We start from the raw sequence: 13,273 nt of genomic DNA on the forward strand, positions 1-13,273 counted from the left end.
TGGAAAGAAAAGGGAATTGGCTACTGTCATCCTGAAGCTGTCATCCTTAGCTTGATCACTAGGTGGTGCCCTTCCCTTCAGTTCAGTCCGTTTTATTAAAATCTCATGGGATATTGAATAACTATTTCCTTTATTCCCTCTTATGATTGAGTCCTACCTATCTAGATCCAGCCAATTTTGTTTATGTGTGGGCGGAGGGGTGCTGGGGATTGACTCCAGGGGTGCTGTAATACTGCTCTCATAGCTACATGTATTGCTCATATAGCTACATAATATGCTCTAATAGCTGTATCTCCAGATTTTTTATATTTTTTTATTTTGAGACAGGGTCTTACTAAGTTGCCTAGACTAGTCTTGCACTTTTGATTCTCCTGCCTCAGCCTCCCCAGTTGCTGGGATTATAGGCATACACTACCACACCTGTTTCCAATCAGCCAACCAGCTTTTTAATCCAGAATTTTTTTGGCTTATTGGGAGGATAAAGGAAATGCAGGAGACTCTTGTAGCTGCTTATAAGAGTGTAAAATATGTAAAAACTTTAAAAACAGTCTGTCCAAATCCTCCCAAATCCGAGTGTTGCTAACTTTAGAAAAGAGCTATTTGCTATTTGGGAGAAGTTGGAGAAGTTGGAGGTTGTGCCCTTTGTTAAGAAGCTTAGTCAGTCTTTTTGTTGTTGTTGTTGTTTATTTTATGTGGTGTTGAGGGTTGAACCCAGTGCCTCACACATGCAAGGCAAGCACTCTGCCACTGAGCTACAGTCCCAGCACTAGTCAGTCTTTTTTTCCAAAATTAGCATGATTAATCAAACACCAGCTGTACTTGAATCCTTACTTCTGTGTATGATTAAGTCAGTGTGGGCAGAGAGACAGGAAGGGTACTTTGCACGCTCAGGAGGAATTCCCATGGGGAATCCCAGGGAGTGTGGATTATCACTGGTTTCCAGGTCTGGCTGAGCATCTTAGATTCACTTGAAGAGTTTTCACAATGTGCAGATTCCAAAGCCCTGTCTCAAACCTACTGCATGTATACACTCAGAGTAGATCCCTTTTTCTTTCTTACTCGAGAGGTTGTTTGGCCTGGCCTTAATTACCTGGGTTCAAGTGATTTTCCTGCCTCTGCCTCCCAGGTAGCTGGGTTGATAGGCATGGTGCAACCAGCACATCAGACACTTCAGTGTTGATTTTGATGCTTAGCTAGGTGAGGGATCCATTGGATCAATAACACCAGGGTGCTCTTTAAGCTGTGTTAAATAGCATTAGCTTAAAACTTAGGAACCATGATCATTGTATTTAGCAGTACAACTGAGATACAAGAACTTTCTTCCTACATTGGTGAAGTAAAAATCTGAGGATTCTGATAACCAAAGTATATTAAGCATTTAGAAAAGATAAGGTCAACACCTTTTCTTTTTATAGGGATTTGCAGAAGCATTTTTGGAGCATCTTTGGAAAAAATTGCAGGATCCAAATAATCCTGCCATCATCAGGCAAGCTGCTGGAAATTATATTGGGAGCTTTTTGGCAAGAGCTAAATTTATTCCTCTTATGTAAGTAACCTAATTTTCTATGTACTTTTTTTTTTTTTTTTAATATTTATTTATTTTTTTGTTTTCGGCGGACACAACATCTTTGTTTGTATGTGGTGCTGAGGATCGAACCTGGGCCGCACGCATGCCAGGCGAGCGCGCTACCGCTTGAGCCACATCCCCAGCCCCTCTATGTACTTTTTAATACCATGTTTTAAAAAAGATTATAGCATCGTCTTGAGTAAAAAAAAAAGTCTCTTTTTTGGGGGGTCTATATTTAAAATGAATAAAATCTGTTTTCCCCATTCTGTTCAAGATGTTTATGTTTTCAAAAGGCAAATTTCAGAGTAAAGTGTCTCCTGTTTTAGATGGCAACCCCATATTGCAAGGCTTTTGTTATCGGTTTTGTGTGTGGTTGCGTTGGAACGTGGAAATCCATTTGTCTTCATGGGTAGCATAGTGCCATATACTATTTTTACTCTTGTAGGTTTGTCTTTTTTTTTTTTTTTTTTTTTTTTTTTTTTAGTACCAGGGATTGAACCTAGGGGCACTGAGCCACATCCCCGACCCTTTCATTTTTTGTAAGACAGGGTGTTACAAAAGTTACAAAAGTTGCTTTGTAAGACAGGGTGTTACAAAAGTTGCTTAGGGCCTCAGTCAGCTGCTGAGACTGGCTTTGAACTTGGGGTCCTCCTACCTCAGCCTCCTGAGCTGCTAGAATTACAGGAGTGCGCCATAACACCGGTTTTTTGTCATTTTTCATTTGCACTTCAACTCAGATTGTATCTGTTGAAGCTGAAGAAGAACCCTTTAGAAAGGCAGTAGGAGGCGCTGGGAATGTAACTGAGCATGTGCTGAGCCTGTGAGACTCCCTGGGTTTAGTCCCCAGCACCAAAAATAAAAGGCAATTGGGTGGGGCGGGGAGGAAAGGTTATAAAAATACCTAACTAGGAGGCCAATTTCTTCAAATAATCCATGATAACATCCTTAGGCAAGGATGCTGCTAAAAATCTTTCCCCAACAAATTAAGAGCAATCTGGCTTAAATTGTTGATCTTAGGACTTAATCAGAATCCCATGGGCACCAGATTGTCTTCCTCTTATGAGATGTTGGTGCTTGAGCCAATTCTTTGGCTATATCACCCCAGGGCCTGAGAGCACACCTAGAAGCCCTTCTTAGTTAAGTAGGAGAAACTCTCTTCCATCCCTTCAGACGTGTTTAGGGCCCTGTTTCTCCTGGAAGGCAGCTGCTGCTCTGCCTTGTGATTGGAGTGTTACCTTCCCACCCGTCCTTTATTGTCTGCTTCTCTCTGCACATGGGTGGTCTGTTTCCCCTGGTCCTAGGGATAGAACTGGGGTTTTTTTCATGCCAGGCAAGTGCTCTACCACTGACCTACATCCCTGACCTGTGGGAGGTAATGTACAGGAGTTTGTGACATTTCCATGGTTTGTGATGAATGGCTGTTGTGTGGTTTTTGTCAGTCTAGTTTTCTTCTGGAATAAGTAAAGTTGACTTGAACTTTTCTTCTCCAGTACTGTAAAGTCGTGCCTGGACCTTTTGGTTAACTGGCTGCACATATACCTAAATAACCAGGATTCAGGAACAAAGGCCTTTTGTGACGTTGCTCTCCATGGACCATTTTATTCAGCCTGCCAAGCTGTGTTCTACACTTTTGTTTTTAGACACAAGCAGCTTTTAAGTGGAAACCTGAAGGAAGGTCAGTGATGTGGGATCCATGGTCTCAGGCTGGATTTTCTTAGAAAACCAAATTTTGATTACTTAATTACTTAATCACTCTTTAGAAAAATGATACTTTGCTTTTTGGAGATGTTGGTAAAAACTATGGGTTAGGAAAACTGCATGTGCACTCACATTGTTACAAATAATTTCAAGTTGCTCAAAGGACCCTAGAATCCCTTCAGTCTCCTTTTTTATGTTAATGGACTTGGTTGAGACTCCTGCCTCGAAGACAGTGAAATGGGAAGTCATCTTCAGAATTGGGGCTGCTTGGGATGGGCCAGTGCCCTGCACAAAACTTCTGACACCCCCTTTCCTTGTCCTCATAACAACCCAGTAAAGGGTGTGGCTTACGAGTATGCATCATTGGCAGTAAATCAGTTTAGGCTGTTTTGTTTATTTTCATGAAAAAGTTAAATAGTTTTATAGCTATTTTCTTTAAGCCAGGGCTTCTCAGTCTTGGCATAATCCTTCATTGCGGGGGTTGTCCTGTGCACTGTGTAGCAGCACCCCTTACCTCTACCTGCTGGGGTCAGTAGCAACTCCCTGCACACCCCCAGGATGACAGTTAAAACTACCTCTGGGCACTGCACATGTCCTCTGGGCATAGTCTCCTTGGGTGGCAATCACCACTTGGCTGAAACTTGAATGTTGTTGTGTTTGTCATATGTCTACTTAGACCCTGCCTGTTTTTAAAAGGATGTAGGGGTTAAAATTAGTTGTGAACTAGTAGAAAGTTAGGGTTTATTACAAGGTAATCAAAATTTGGTTTTCTTTGTATAAATTTGTATAATTTTTTTTTCTTTGCCAGAAATGTTGATTTGAGAGGAAATATTTCTTAAAAGCCATGATGTTATATTTATGTAATTTTTTTTCTTTTTGGTACTGGAGATTGAACTCGGGCACTTGACTGAGCCACATCCCCAGTCGTATTTTGTATTTTATTTGGAGACAGGGTCTCACCCAGTTGCTTAGTGCCTCACTGTTGCTAAGGCTGGCTTTGAACTCTTGATCCTCGTGCCTCAGCCCCCAAGCTGCTGGGATTACAGGCATGCACCACCATGCTTGGCTTGTAATTTTTTTTTTAACCAAAATATATTTTGAAAAAATTCTGTTAAGGACCAAGGCAAGATGATTGCAAAATATATAGTGTTTACATATATTTTCTTAGGAGTTGATTATGGTTCAGATTTGGAGTGTCCCACAAAGGCTCATGTGTTGAAGGCAGCAATGTTCTGATGTGGGGCTTTTAGGAAATGACTGGATCACAAGGGCTCTAATCTTGTCACTGGATTAAGTTGCCTCAGCAACTTAGACTCTCAAAGTAAAAAATAATAAGGACTGGGGTTATAGCTCAGTGATAAAGCACCCCAGATTCAATAGGGGTTTACTACAAGGTACTCAAAATTTGGTTTTCTTTGTATAAATAAATGCCAGGAATCTTGATTTGAGAGGGTGGGAACAAACCAAAGCAGAACAAAAAATTGGGCATGGTTGTACATGTCTGTAATTCCAGTTACTCAAGATGCTGAGACAGGAGGCTCACAGGTTTGAGGTTAGTCTGGACAACTTGGTGAGATGCCATCTCAAAGTATGAAAGAGATTGAGCTCAGTGGTAGAGTGCCTCTGGGTTCAATTCCTAGTACCACCAAAAGGTGAGGGGAGGCTCTTAGTCAGCTTTTCAGTGCTGAGAAAATACCTGAGAAAAACAACCTAAACAAGGAAAGATTTATTTTAGGTCCTGGTTTCAGAGGTTTCAGTTCAAGGTTGGCTGGTTCCATTGCTTGGGGTTGAGGAGGTAGAACATCATGGTGGAAGGCATGGTGGAAGAAAGCAGCTTACTTCATGGAAGCCGAGGAGCAGAGAAACTGGGGACAATACATACCCTTCCAGGGCATGTCCCCAGTGACCTACTTCCACCAATTAGGCCCTACCATTCAAAGTTTCTACCACCTCCCAGTAGTCTGTACAGATTATGAATCCATCAGTGGATTAATCCAGTGACGAGATTAGAGCCCTTGTGATCCAGTCATTTCCTAAAACCCCCACATCAGAACATTGCTGTCTTCAACACATGAGCCTTTGTGGGACATTCCAGATCTGAACCATAATCAACTCCTAAGAAAATATATGTAAACACTAGTTGGTCTGCTTGCTTCTTAAATGCTACATGTGGAGTCTGAATTTTACTAAGCAGAAAGGTTTTTTTTTCTTGAGATGAGGGTCTTGCTACGTGGTACTCCCACCTCTGCCTCCTGAGTAGCTGGGACTACAGGCATGTGCCACCACCTGTAATTTTACTAATTCCAAGTAAAAAAAAATACCAACGACTAATGCATACTGAAAATGTTGTTCACCTTCACTGATAATTTAAGACAACGCAATTGAAAACGAGGTTGCTGTTTTGTTTTGTTCCCCAACATGATTATAACTGCAGTCAGATCCCGAGGTCTTTTCCCTCCCTATGAACTCAACACATGCTGAGCTTACAAATATAGGAAGTCCAGATTGCCCTGTTTTTCTCAGCCCACTAGGAGCAGGTGCTTAAAACTGCTGTTCAGAAAAGCGGCCTTAGGCACGAATGGATGCTATCAATCTGGTGTGTTCTTCTGAGCCACACATTGTGAGGCCATCTACCTTTATTTCTGCAAATAACTAACTTGTTGAGATTGTTTTTTCTTGAGTGCTGCAGATTGAACCCAGGGCCTTGTTCATGCAAAGCACATTCTCTACCACTGAGCATGTGTGATGATTTGAGCTGTTAAAGTTAGTTCAGATTTTCTATTATATTTGATTCTTAAATTTCTTTTTTTTTAAATCAAAGGTTTGAGGTATCTTCAAAGTCTCAATTTTGAACGTATAGTAATGAGTCAGCTAAACCCTCTGAAGATTTGCCTGCCATCAGTGGTTAACTTTTTTGCAGCCATCACAAAGTAAGTTAATTACACTCTCTTTTATGAAGTTATTTAACAATAAATGTATGAGATTGACACAAGGTGTGAGAACCAAATTTATGTTCATATTAGTATTGTAAATTCCATTATATTTCTCATAATTAGTAACAATAAAACATTCCCAAAACAACAACCCAGCTCTTGCAGGAAATATTGCATTGTAGCTATTGTTTTTCTATTTTGGTGCCATTGGTAGTTGCTACTACTTTTTATTCAGAGATAAACTCCACAGAAACATAGGCCTTTTTTTTTTTTTTTTTTTTTTTTTTTTACTGGGGATTGCACTCAGGGGCACTCAGCCACTGAGCCACATCCCCAGTCCTATTTTGTATTTTATTTAGAGACAGGGTCTCACTGAGTTGCTTAGCACCTCACTGTTGCTGATGCTGGCTTTGAACTCGTGATCTCCTGCATCAGCCTCCTGAGCCACTGGGATTACAGGTGTGCGCCACTGCACCTAGCAGCATAGGCATTTTGAAGTAATTAATGAAACCAGTAAGCAGAGAGGTACAAACCAAAGATGTCTAGTAGAGTGACAGCTGGAATAGTAATAAAAATAAAAAAATAGTAATAAAAATAAACTGAACACAAGGTAAGTGCCAGAAAAAGGAGGCGACTGTGTGAGAAAAGCACCTGCTGTCTCAGGCCTAGTCACTCTGGCATCTCTGACTGTGTGCCAGACAAAGGTCCACGCACTTCACATAGGACTCATTTAGTCCTCCCATAACGCCCTGTGACTGTCTCACCAGCCCCCGTTTGTAACTGGAGAGATGGGAGCATGGGGTAAATTCCTTGCCTGAAGTCACGTGTCTAGGTTGTGGAGCTGGGATGTCAGTACAAGCTGTGGGGCTCAGTGGCAGAGTGCTTACCTAACGTGTGTAAAGCCCTGGCTTCATCCCCAGCACCAAAAAGAAAGAAAGAAAATAATATGTAGGAAGCCTGTCTCCTCTGTCCACTCACTAAGTGACTCTGCTTCTGGGAGGAAGTGATTCAGCCTTTTGGCATCTAGTGGGGGTATTCAGGCAGGGTGGAAGCTGAAAGTTTTCAACAGTGAGGACTCTTCTCTTGTCATTCCTCAGCCTCGTTCAAGGTCTCTTCTCTCCCCTGAGATGGCAAACTGGTAGTGGGACTGGAGTGTGGCTGGTGGCAGGGTGCTCCATCCCCAGCACCACACACACACACAAACATAGTGAAGGTTTAGAAAAGGAATAAAAAACCCAATTAGTAATAGCATTGAAAGGTTTCTGCACATTGCCGAAGACAGGAAGCAGCTGGAAGGGTGTGGACTGAGGAAGTAAAGCAGAGGCAGCAGTCTCTGGAATGTTCTTGAGGTGGGGGCAGAGGGCTGCAGCTGATGGTGCGGCTGGTCAGAAGCTCTGGGTTTGGGGTTGGCACATGCAGCAAGGGTCAGGGGCAAGTGAACGTGAGCCTGAGAGCAGGGGTTGAAATACAGGCCGTGTCTGGGAGTCTGCACTGGTCCACAGCTGTCAGAGATTTGAGCTGCTGTTCTGGTGATTGCTTTTTTATCAAGTTTTTGTTGAGGTTTGTTAGTTTTTCAGTATTGGGAGTGACATAGGAACATTGTTGCATGTGTGTCCTGGTGTATGTGCTCATAGTCCTTGTCACACACCCCAAAATGTGGTGGCTGGGTCGAGGAGGGACAGAAGTCACCAAGTAGGGAGTGGAAGGTTATCCGTGGCTGATGGAATAGAAATAGGAGTGTGCTGCTTAAAGTCGCGGTGGTGGCCGGGAACCTAGGGTTATCTGAGTGAGCGCTGCGGGCGGCAAGGTGGGAGTAGAGTGGCCACAGTGAGCTAAGCCCGCTCTGGAGGAATGGCACAGATGCTAAGTCACTTAGAGATAACTTCCAGAAAAACTGACAGCGTATGGGCTTGTTTTTTTTCTGTTACCAGGTGGTTCTGTCTGTCCTCACTGTGCCTGTGCCCCTCTTACCAGTTTCTGAGACCATGACTCAATCCCATGGCCATCCCTCTTTCAGTCAAGCCAGCTCTGTCTCTCCATTGCCAACTACTCTTCCTCAATGTACTGGAATCCCTCTTCAACAACCCCCTGATTTTTTTTGCCTTTTGGTACTGGGGATTGAACCTAGGGACACTTGACCTGTGAGCTATGCCCAGTACTTTTTATTTTAAAATTTGAGGTAGAATGTCACTTTGTTGCCATAGGTCTACCTGAATTGCTCAGACCAGCCTTGAACTTAGTGATCCTCCTGCCTCAGCCTCCCATGTGACTGGGGATTACAGATGTGCACCCCTTCACCCACAAATTTTCTTAGTTCTGTGCTACCAGGCCCAGCTTCGGTTCTTTCAAAATAATAGAAATAAAGGCATTTATCTAATGTAACTAATTATGTAAACTAATTATATGAACTGTTTGCTTGCCAAACCTAGTACTACCTGTTAATCTAAGCCCAACTAATCATTCTAAGTGATGTTTACTATAGTCTCTTCCTTAGCATATGTGTCAATAATAGGCCCGAGAGCTGTATTCTAAAAGTATTATTATTATTATTATTTTTTTTTTTATTGTTCTGTTCTGCATCTTGCTCTGGTCATTTTAATGGTCACACTCGTCACGTCCATGCAAGAGTAATTCTAGCATGTCAGTGGTCTCTGGTTTTGTTGTTCACAGTAAATACCAGCTAGTTTTCTGCTACACTATCATTGAGAGGAACAATCGCCAGATGCTACCAATTATTAGAAGCACAGCTGGAGGGGACTCAGTGCAGACCTGCACAAACCCACTCGATACCTTCTTCCCCTTCGATCCTTGTGTGCTTAAGAGGTAAGTTCTCTCAAACAGAGACACTGTCAGTGGTGAATTTAAATGTTAGAGATGTTTGCTTTTCCCAAGGGTGGGATTTAGGGTTGCTTTGTCATTAGATGGCCCGATTTGGGTGCTAGGCTTAAGGGTCGCTTTACACATGTTCCACAGGCCCAAAGTAGAGAATGCCTGGAGTGTTTCACGGGCTTACCAGTGTCTGTGGCTCTTCACCTTGGTAGGGGCCCAGATGTAGACAGAGTCCAGGGGCTTTTTGTTTGTATTTTTTTTTTTTTTAATTGGTTAAGGGACTAGGGATCCCTTCCTGGATGAGTTGCCAGGAAGGGAGGGGCTGCCTTTTCCTGGTTCATCTCTTCTGCTGACTGCTTCCTTCCTCCAGAGACCACAGCTCATACTGCTGCTCAGGACAGAAGCCAAGTGGTGTGTCTAGATGGGCTGTTCTGGAAATCCCAGTCAGCCTTCACTTTACGTTTGGATAAGGAAGCAAGACTTTTGCTTATTAAATAGTCCTAACTAGCAGCATGACCATCTGGAATTGTTTGGCCCCCCAAGTCTTGGTTGACTGCAATCAGATTAGTTGGTTTTCCTACTTGGTTTTCAGGTTACTATAGGAATCTAAAAAAGAATTTCAGAGTATTATAGTTTTGTTTTCATTTAGAGTTACTAAAACATAATTTTCCAGGGCTGGGGTGTGGCTCAAGTGCCAGAGTGCTCACCTAGCGTGTGTGAGGCACTGGGTTCGATCCTCAGCACCATGTAAAAGTAAAATCAAGATATTATATCCACCTAAAACTAAAAAGTATGTAATTATTAAAAAAAAATTGTCCGTATGGTTTAGAAACAATTTCACTTGAAATATAAGAAATAAGAGGTATAAAATTCCGTATGTATGGATGAAGTTTAATATTATTTGAGCTATAATCTTTACTTCTTGGTTTTGGGGACTAGATCTTGTGAGAAAATGGCTGAATATCTTTTGACTTTTGCTAAAGTATTTAACTGGACTTTGGTGTGTGATCCTTATTAATAGATCAAAGAAATTCATCGATCCTATTTATCAGATATGGGAAGACATTAGTGCTGAGGAGCTTCAGGAGCTTAAGAAACCCATTAGAAAGGTGAGTGTATGATACAGCACTCTTTCCGGGAATTTCCTTTGTGGTTATGGTCATAGTCATGGTAAACAGCAGTTTACACTTTACAAACACTACATTTGTTTTCATTCTGCCTTTATAAAAGTTCCAGGCCCAGGTTATGTTCTTCTGTAAAGAGAGTTGGTTTCTTGACCAGATACTTCCGTACACTAACTTTGAGAAGTAGTTAATGAAAATTAGCTGAACTGATTTAAATCTTTACCATTCACTTAGCTATTACCAGTGAGTAAGAATTTGCAATTATTAATTGTGTGGACCTTGGTGAATGTGGGCTGACAGTGCTAATCTGGAGCATGTTCTCCTGGAGCATGTTCTCCAGTAACCATTAGGGGGAGCTGGTCAATTAATGCCAGACAAGAACATAGGTATTTAACAAGTAAAAAAATGACGTCACTGTCTTTGCAGCACTTTTATTTCCATTAAAGACTGCTTTAATGTATCTATCTCCCTTTGTAAAATTAATTATTTATTTTTGTCATGCTGGGGATTGAATCCAGGGCCTGCTGCGTGTTGGGCAGGCTCTTGACCACTGAGCTATAACCCATTTTTAGCCCATTTTCTTTTTTTATAAGTAATCGTTAGAAAGCTTATTTCATTTATTTTTTCTTTATAGTTTGCAGTTGGGGGGTGGATCATTCATTCACATCGTGTTAGATGTGCGGTGACACTGAGCAAGAATGTCATGTCCTATCCCCCTGTCCTCATTGAGTGTAAAATGTTTGAAAGTCAACTTTAGACAAATAATTACAACATGTTCTGAGCACTTATGAGGGTAGTTTTTAATAAAGAAGTGTGCATCAGAGGAATCTTTTGGAATTATTTATCTTCATCCTTATAGAAATAGCACATTCCTGAGAGAGCAGTTTGTTCTCTCCCTCCCTCCTCCCTCCCCCCTCCCTGCCTCCTCCTTCCCTCTCTCCTCTCTCCCTCCCTCCTTTACTCGGGGTCTTGCCATGTTGTCCAGGCTTGTCTCTAATTCCTGACTCAAGCCCTTCTTCTGCCTCAGTCACCCAAGTAGCTGGGGCTACAGGTGCATGACACTGAATCTGGCAGGAAAGGAATTCTTTTTTTTTTAAAGAGAGAGAGAAAGAGAATTTAAATTTTTTTTTTTTTTTTAGTTTTTGGCAGACACAACATCTTTGTTGGTATGTGGTGCTGAGGATTGAACCCGGGCCGAACGAATGCCAGGCGAGCGCTCTACCGCTTGAGCCACATCCCAAGCCTGGAAAGGAATTCTTGAAAGCTTGTCAGGGCCCCATTGGTGATCTTACTGTTGGTGTGTTTTTCACACAGGAGATGGAGGAAGATGAAGATGATGATTTTTTGAAAGGCGAAGTGCCCCAGAATGATGCTGTGATTGGGATCACACCGAGCTCCCTTGATGCCCATTTCCGAAGTCCTTCTAGTAGCGTGGGCTCCCCTCCTGTGCTGTACATGCCAGGCCAGTCCCCTGTCACCTCAAGGATTTGCGATTGAGCTGCACTGCCTTCCCATGGTGTCCTCTGTGCCCAGGCTTGTCGCAAGGGGTCACCTTGGCTGGAGCACACGCTGCAGGATGGCACTTTGATTCCAGACTTCATTCATCATCTGAACCGAGGTGGCAGGTTCTGTTCGCTGTCTTCACAGATGAAAGGAAAAGAATATCATGTGCAATATTTTACAGAGGGGTTAATGATAAACGGTGGAGACTGCTCGTTAGTGTAATGTACATTTTTGGGGTACTGCAGCTTTTTGATGTAATTTTGTGTAATTTTGTATTGGCCACAACCTGTTTTAACCAATAATTTCTTCACTTAAGTTTTTCTGAGGACTGCAGCCACGGGACTTCACTGGCTGCGCTGTTCACTTCCTTGTCATTGTGGTGTTGAGTGGGGTTAGAGGAGACAGACAAAAAATGAGTGGTGCCAGAGTTGGGCTGGAATACTGAGTTGAGCTGCCACCATAGGAGATCTCCAGGGACATCAGAGACCCATAATGGCTAGGAGTGGGTTTAGAAAAACAGAATCAGACATCATACTTGTGCAGTGCAGAAATGGATTTGAGAGGAAAATGGAGGTTCAGGTAAGTATACAGTTCATGTTGACTGAAAGTGGCTTTGCTTTTTTTGAAGCACAGCATGGTATTGTACCCTTTGACTCCCCAGCGTCCCTTCTGCAGCAGTTACACTGAGCTAGTTGTGACCAGCATCAGTCGGTTATTTTAGAGTTTTTTTTTTGTTTTTTTTTTTTTTTTTTTTTTTTTGGTCCAAATAGGAATAAGATTTTTCAGTGATTTTTTTTTTTTTTGGAGTGGTTTGCTAGCTAGACTGAGTAGTAGAGTAGTAGTCGGAGGTTACTCCTGCAGAACCCACTGCAGCTGCACTTACCCTGTGTTCAGCCTCGGGGAAGCCCTTCGTTAGCAAACCTCTTTTTATATTTTTATAACTAAACCCTGAGAGGGAGTCTAAGACAGCCTTGCCTTGTGACAAACTTGTGCAAGCACCGCCAGGGTTGTTCAAAGCTCAAGTGTATTTTCCCATTGTTCCTTATATGTATATTTCTTTGTGTAATTGTGAAGATGGTCATTTTTAAGCATATTTATTTTTCTGCTACTTCTATTTATTTAAAGGCCAACAATATTTTCTTGATTACAAATATTTTGTAACGAAATACTTCCTTTTTTCTAGGGCTTTCTATGCTCTTGTATAATTACATTGATGGCAATGTAGAGTTTGAATTTCTGTCTGTAAATACATTTTTAGAGAAGATTTTTATTGCTTTAAAAAGTTTTGGATATTGGTGATTTTCTTTTGGTGACTTGGTGGAAAATCACTTGAGAACCTTAAGGTTCTCTTTTTTTAAACTGCTGACAAGAAGGTAGATTTTTGTATACTGGATAAAATGAGTAAATAAAATTGTATTCACAGAAATTTATGGGAATTGGGGTCCTAGTGGTTTGGGAAGTAGTTATAATCTAGTAGGATATATTTACAAATATAAGTCTTGCTAAATGTCAAAGGGGTTTGAGAAGTCCATTGTGAAAATAAAACAATTACATGGTTAATTTTGAACTTTCTTATGTCAATAGAGGGGAGGGTACCTTAATAAAAAGACTTCTCACAT

The 13,273-nt window shown here is 41.7% G+C and overlaps 1 protein-coding gene across 1 annotated transcript in view; it reads left to right on the top strand.

The window, feature by feature from the left end:
- Positions 1-13,273, top strand: part of RRN3 (RRN3 homolog, RNA polymerase I transcription factor) — a 35,025-nt gene extending 21,752 nt beyond the window's left edge. The window contains exons 13-18 of the mRNA XM_081299325.1: positions 1,416-1,546; positions 3,058-3,242; positions 6,087-6,195; positions 8,869-9,021; positions 10,049-10,136; positions 11,466-13,273. Of these exons, the coding sequence (XP_081155451.1) occupies positions 1,416-1,546; positions 3,058-3,242; positions 6,087-6,195; positions 8,869-9,021; positions 10,049-10,136; positions 11,466-11,648 (849 nt within the window). The 3' untranslated portion in view covers positions 11,649-13,273. The remainder of the gene's footprint in view (positions 1-1,415; positions 1,547-3,057; positions 3,243-6,086; positions 6,196-8,868; positions 9,022-10,048; positions 10,137-11,465) is intronic.

The sequence above is a fragment of the Spermophilus citellus genome, assembly GCF_964194105.1.
Source record: "Spermophilus citellus genome assembly, chromosome: 6".
Lineage (NCBI taxonomy): Eukaryota > Metazoa > Chordata > Mammalia > Rodentia > Sciuridae > Spermophilus > Spermophilus citellus.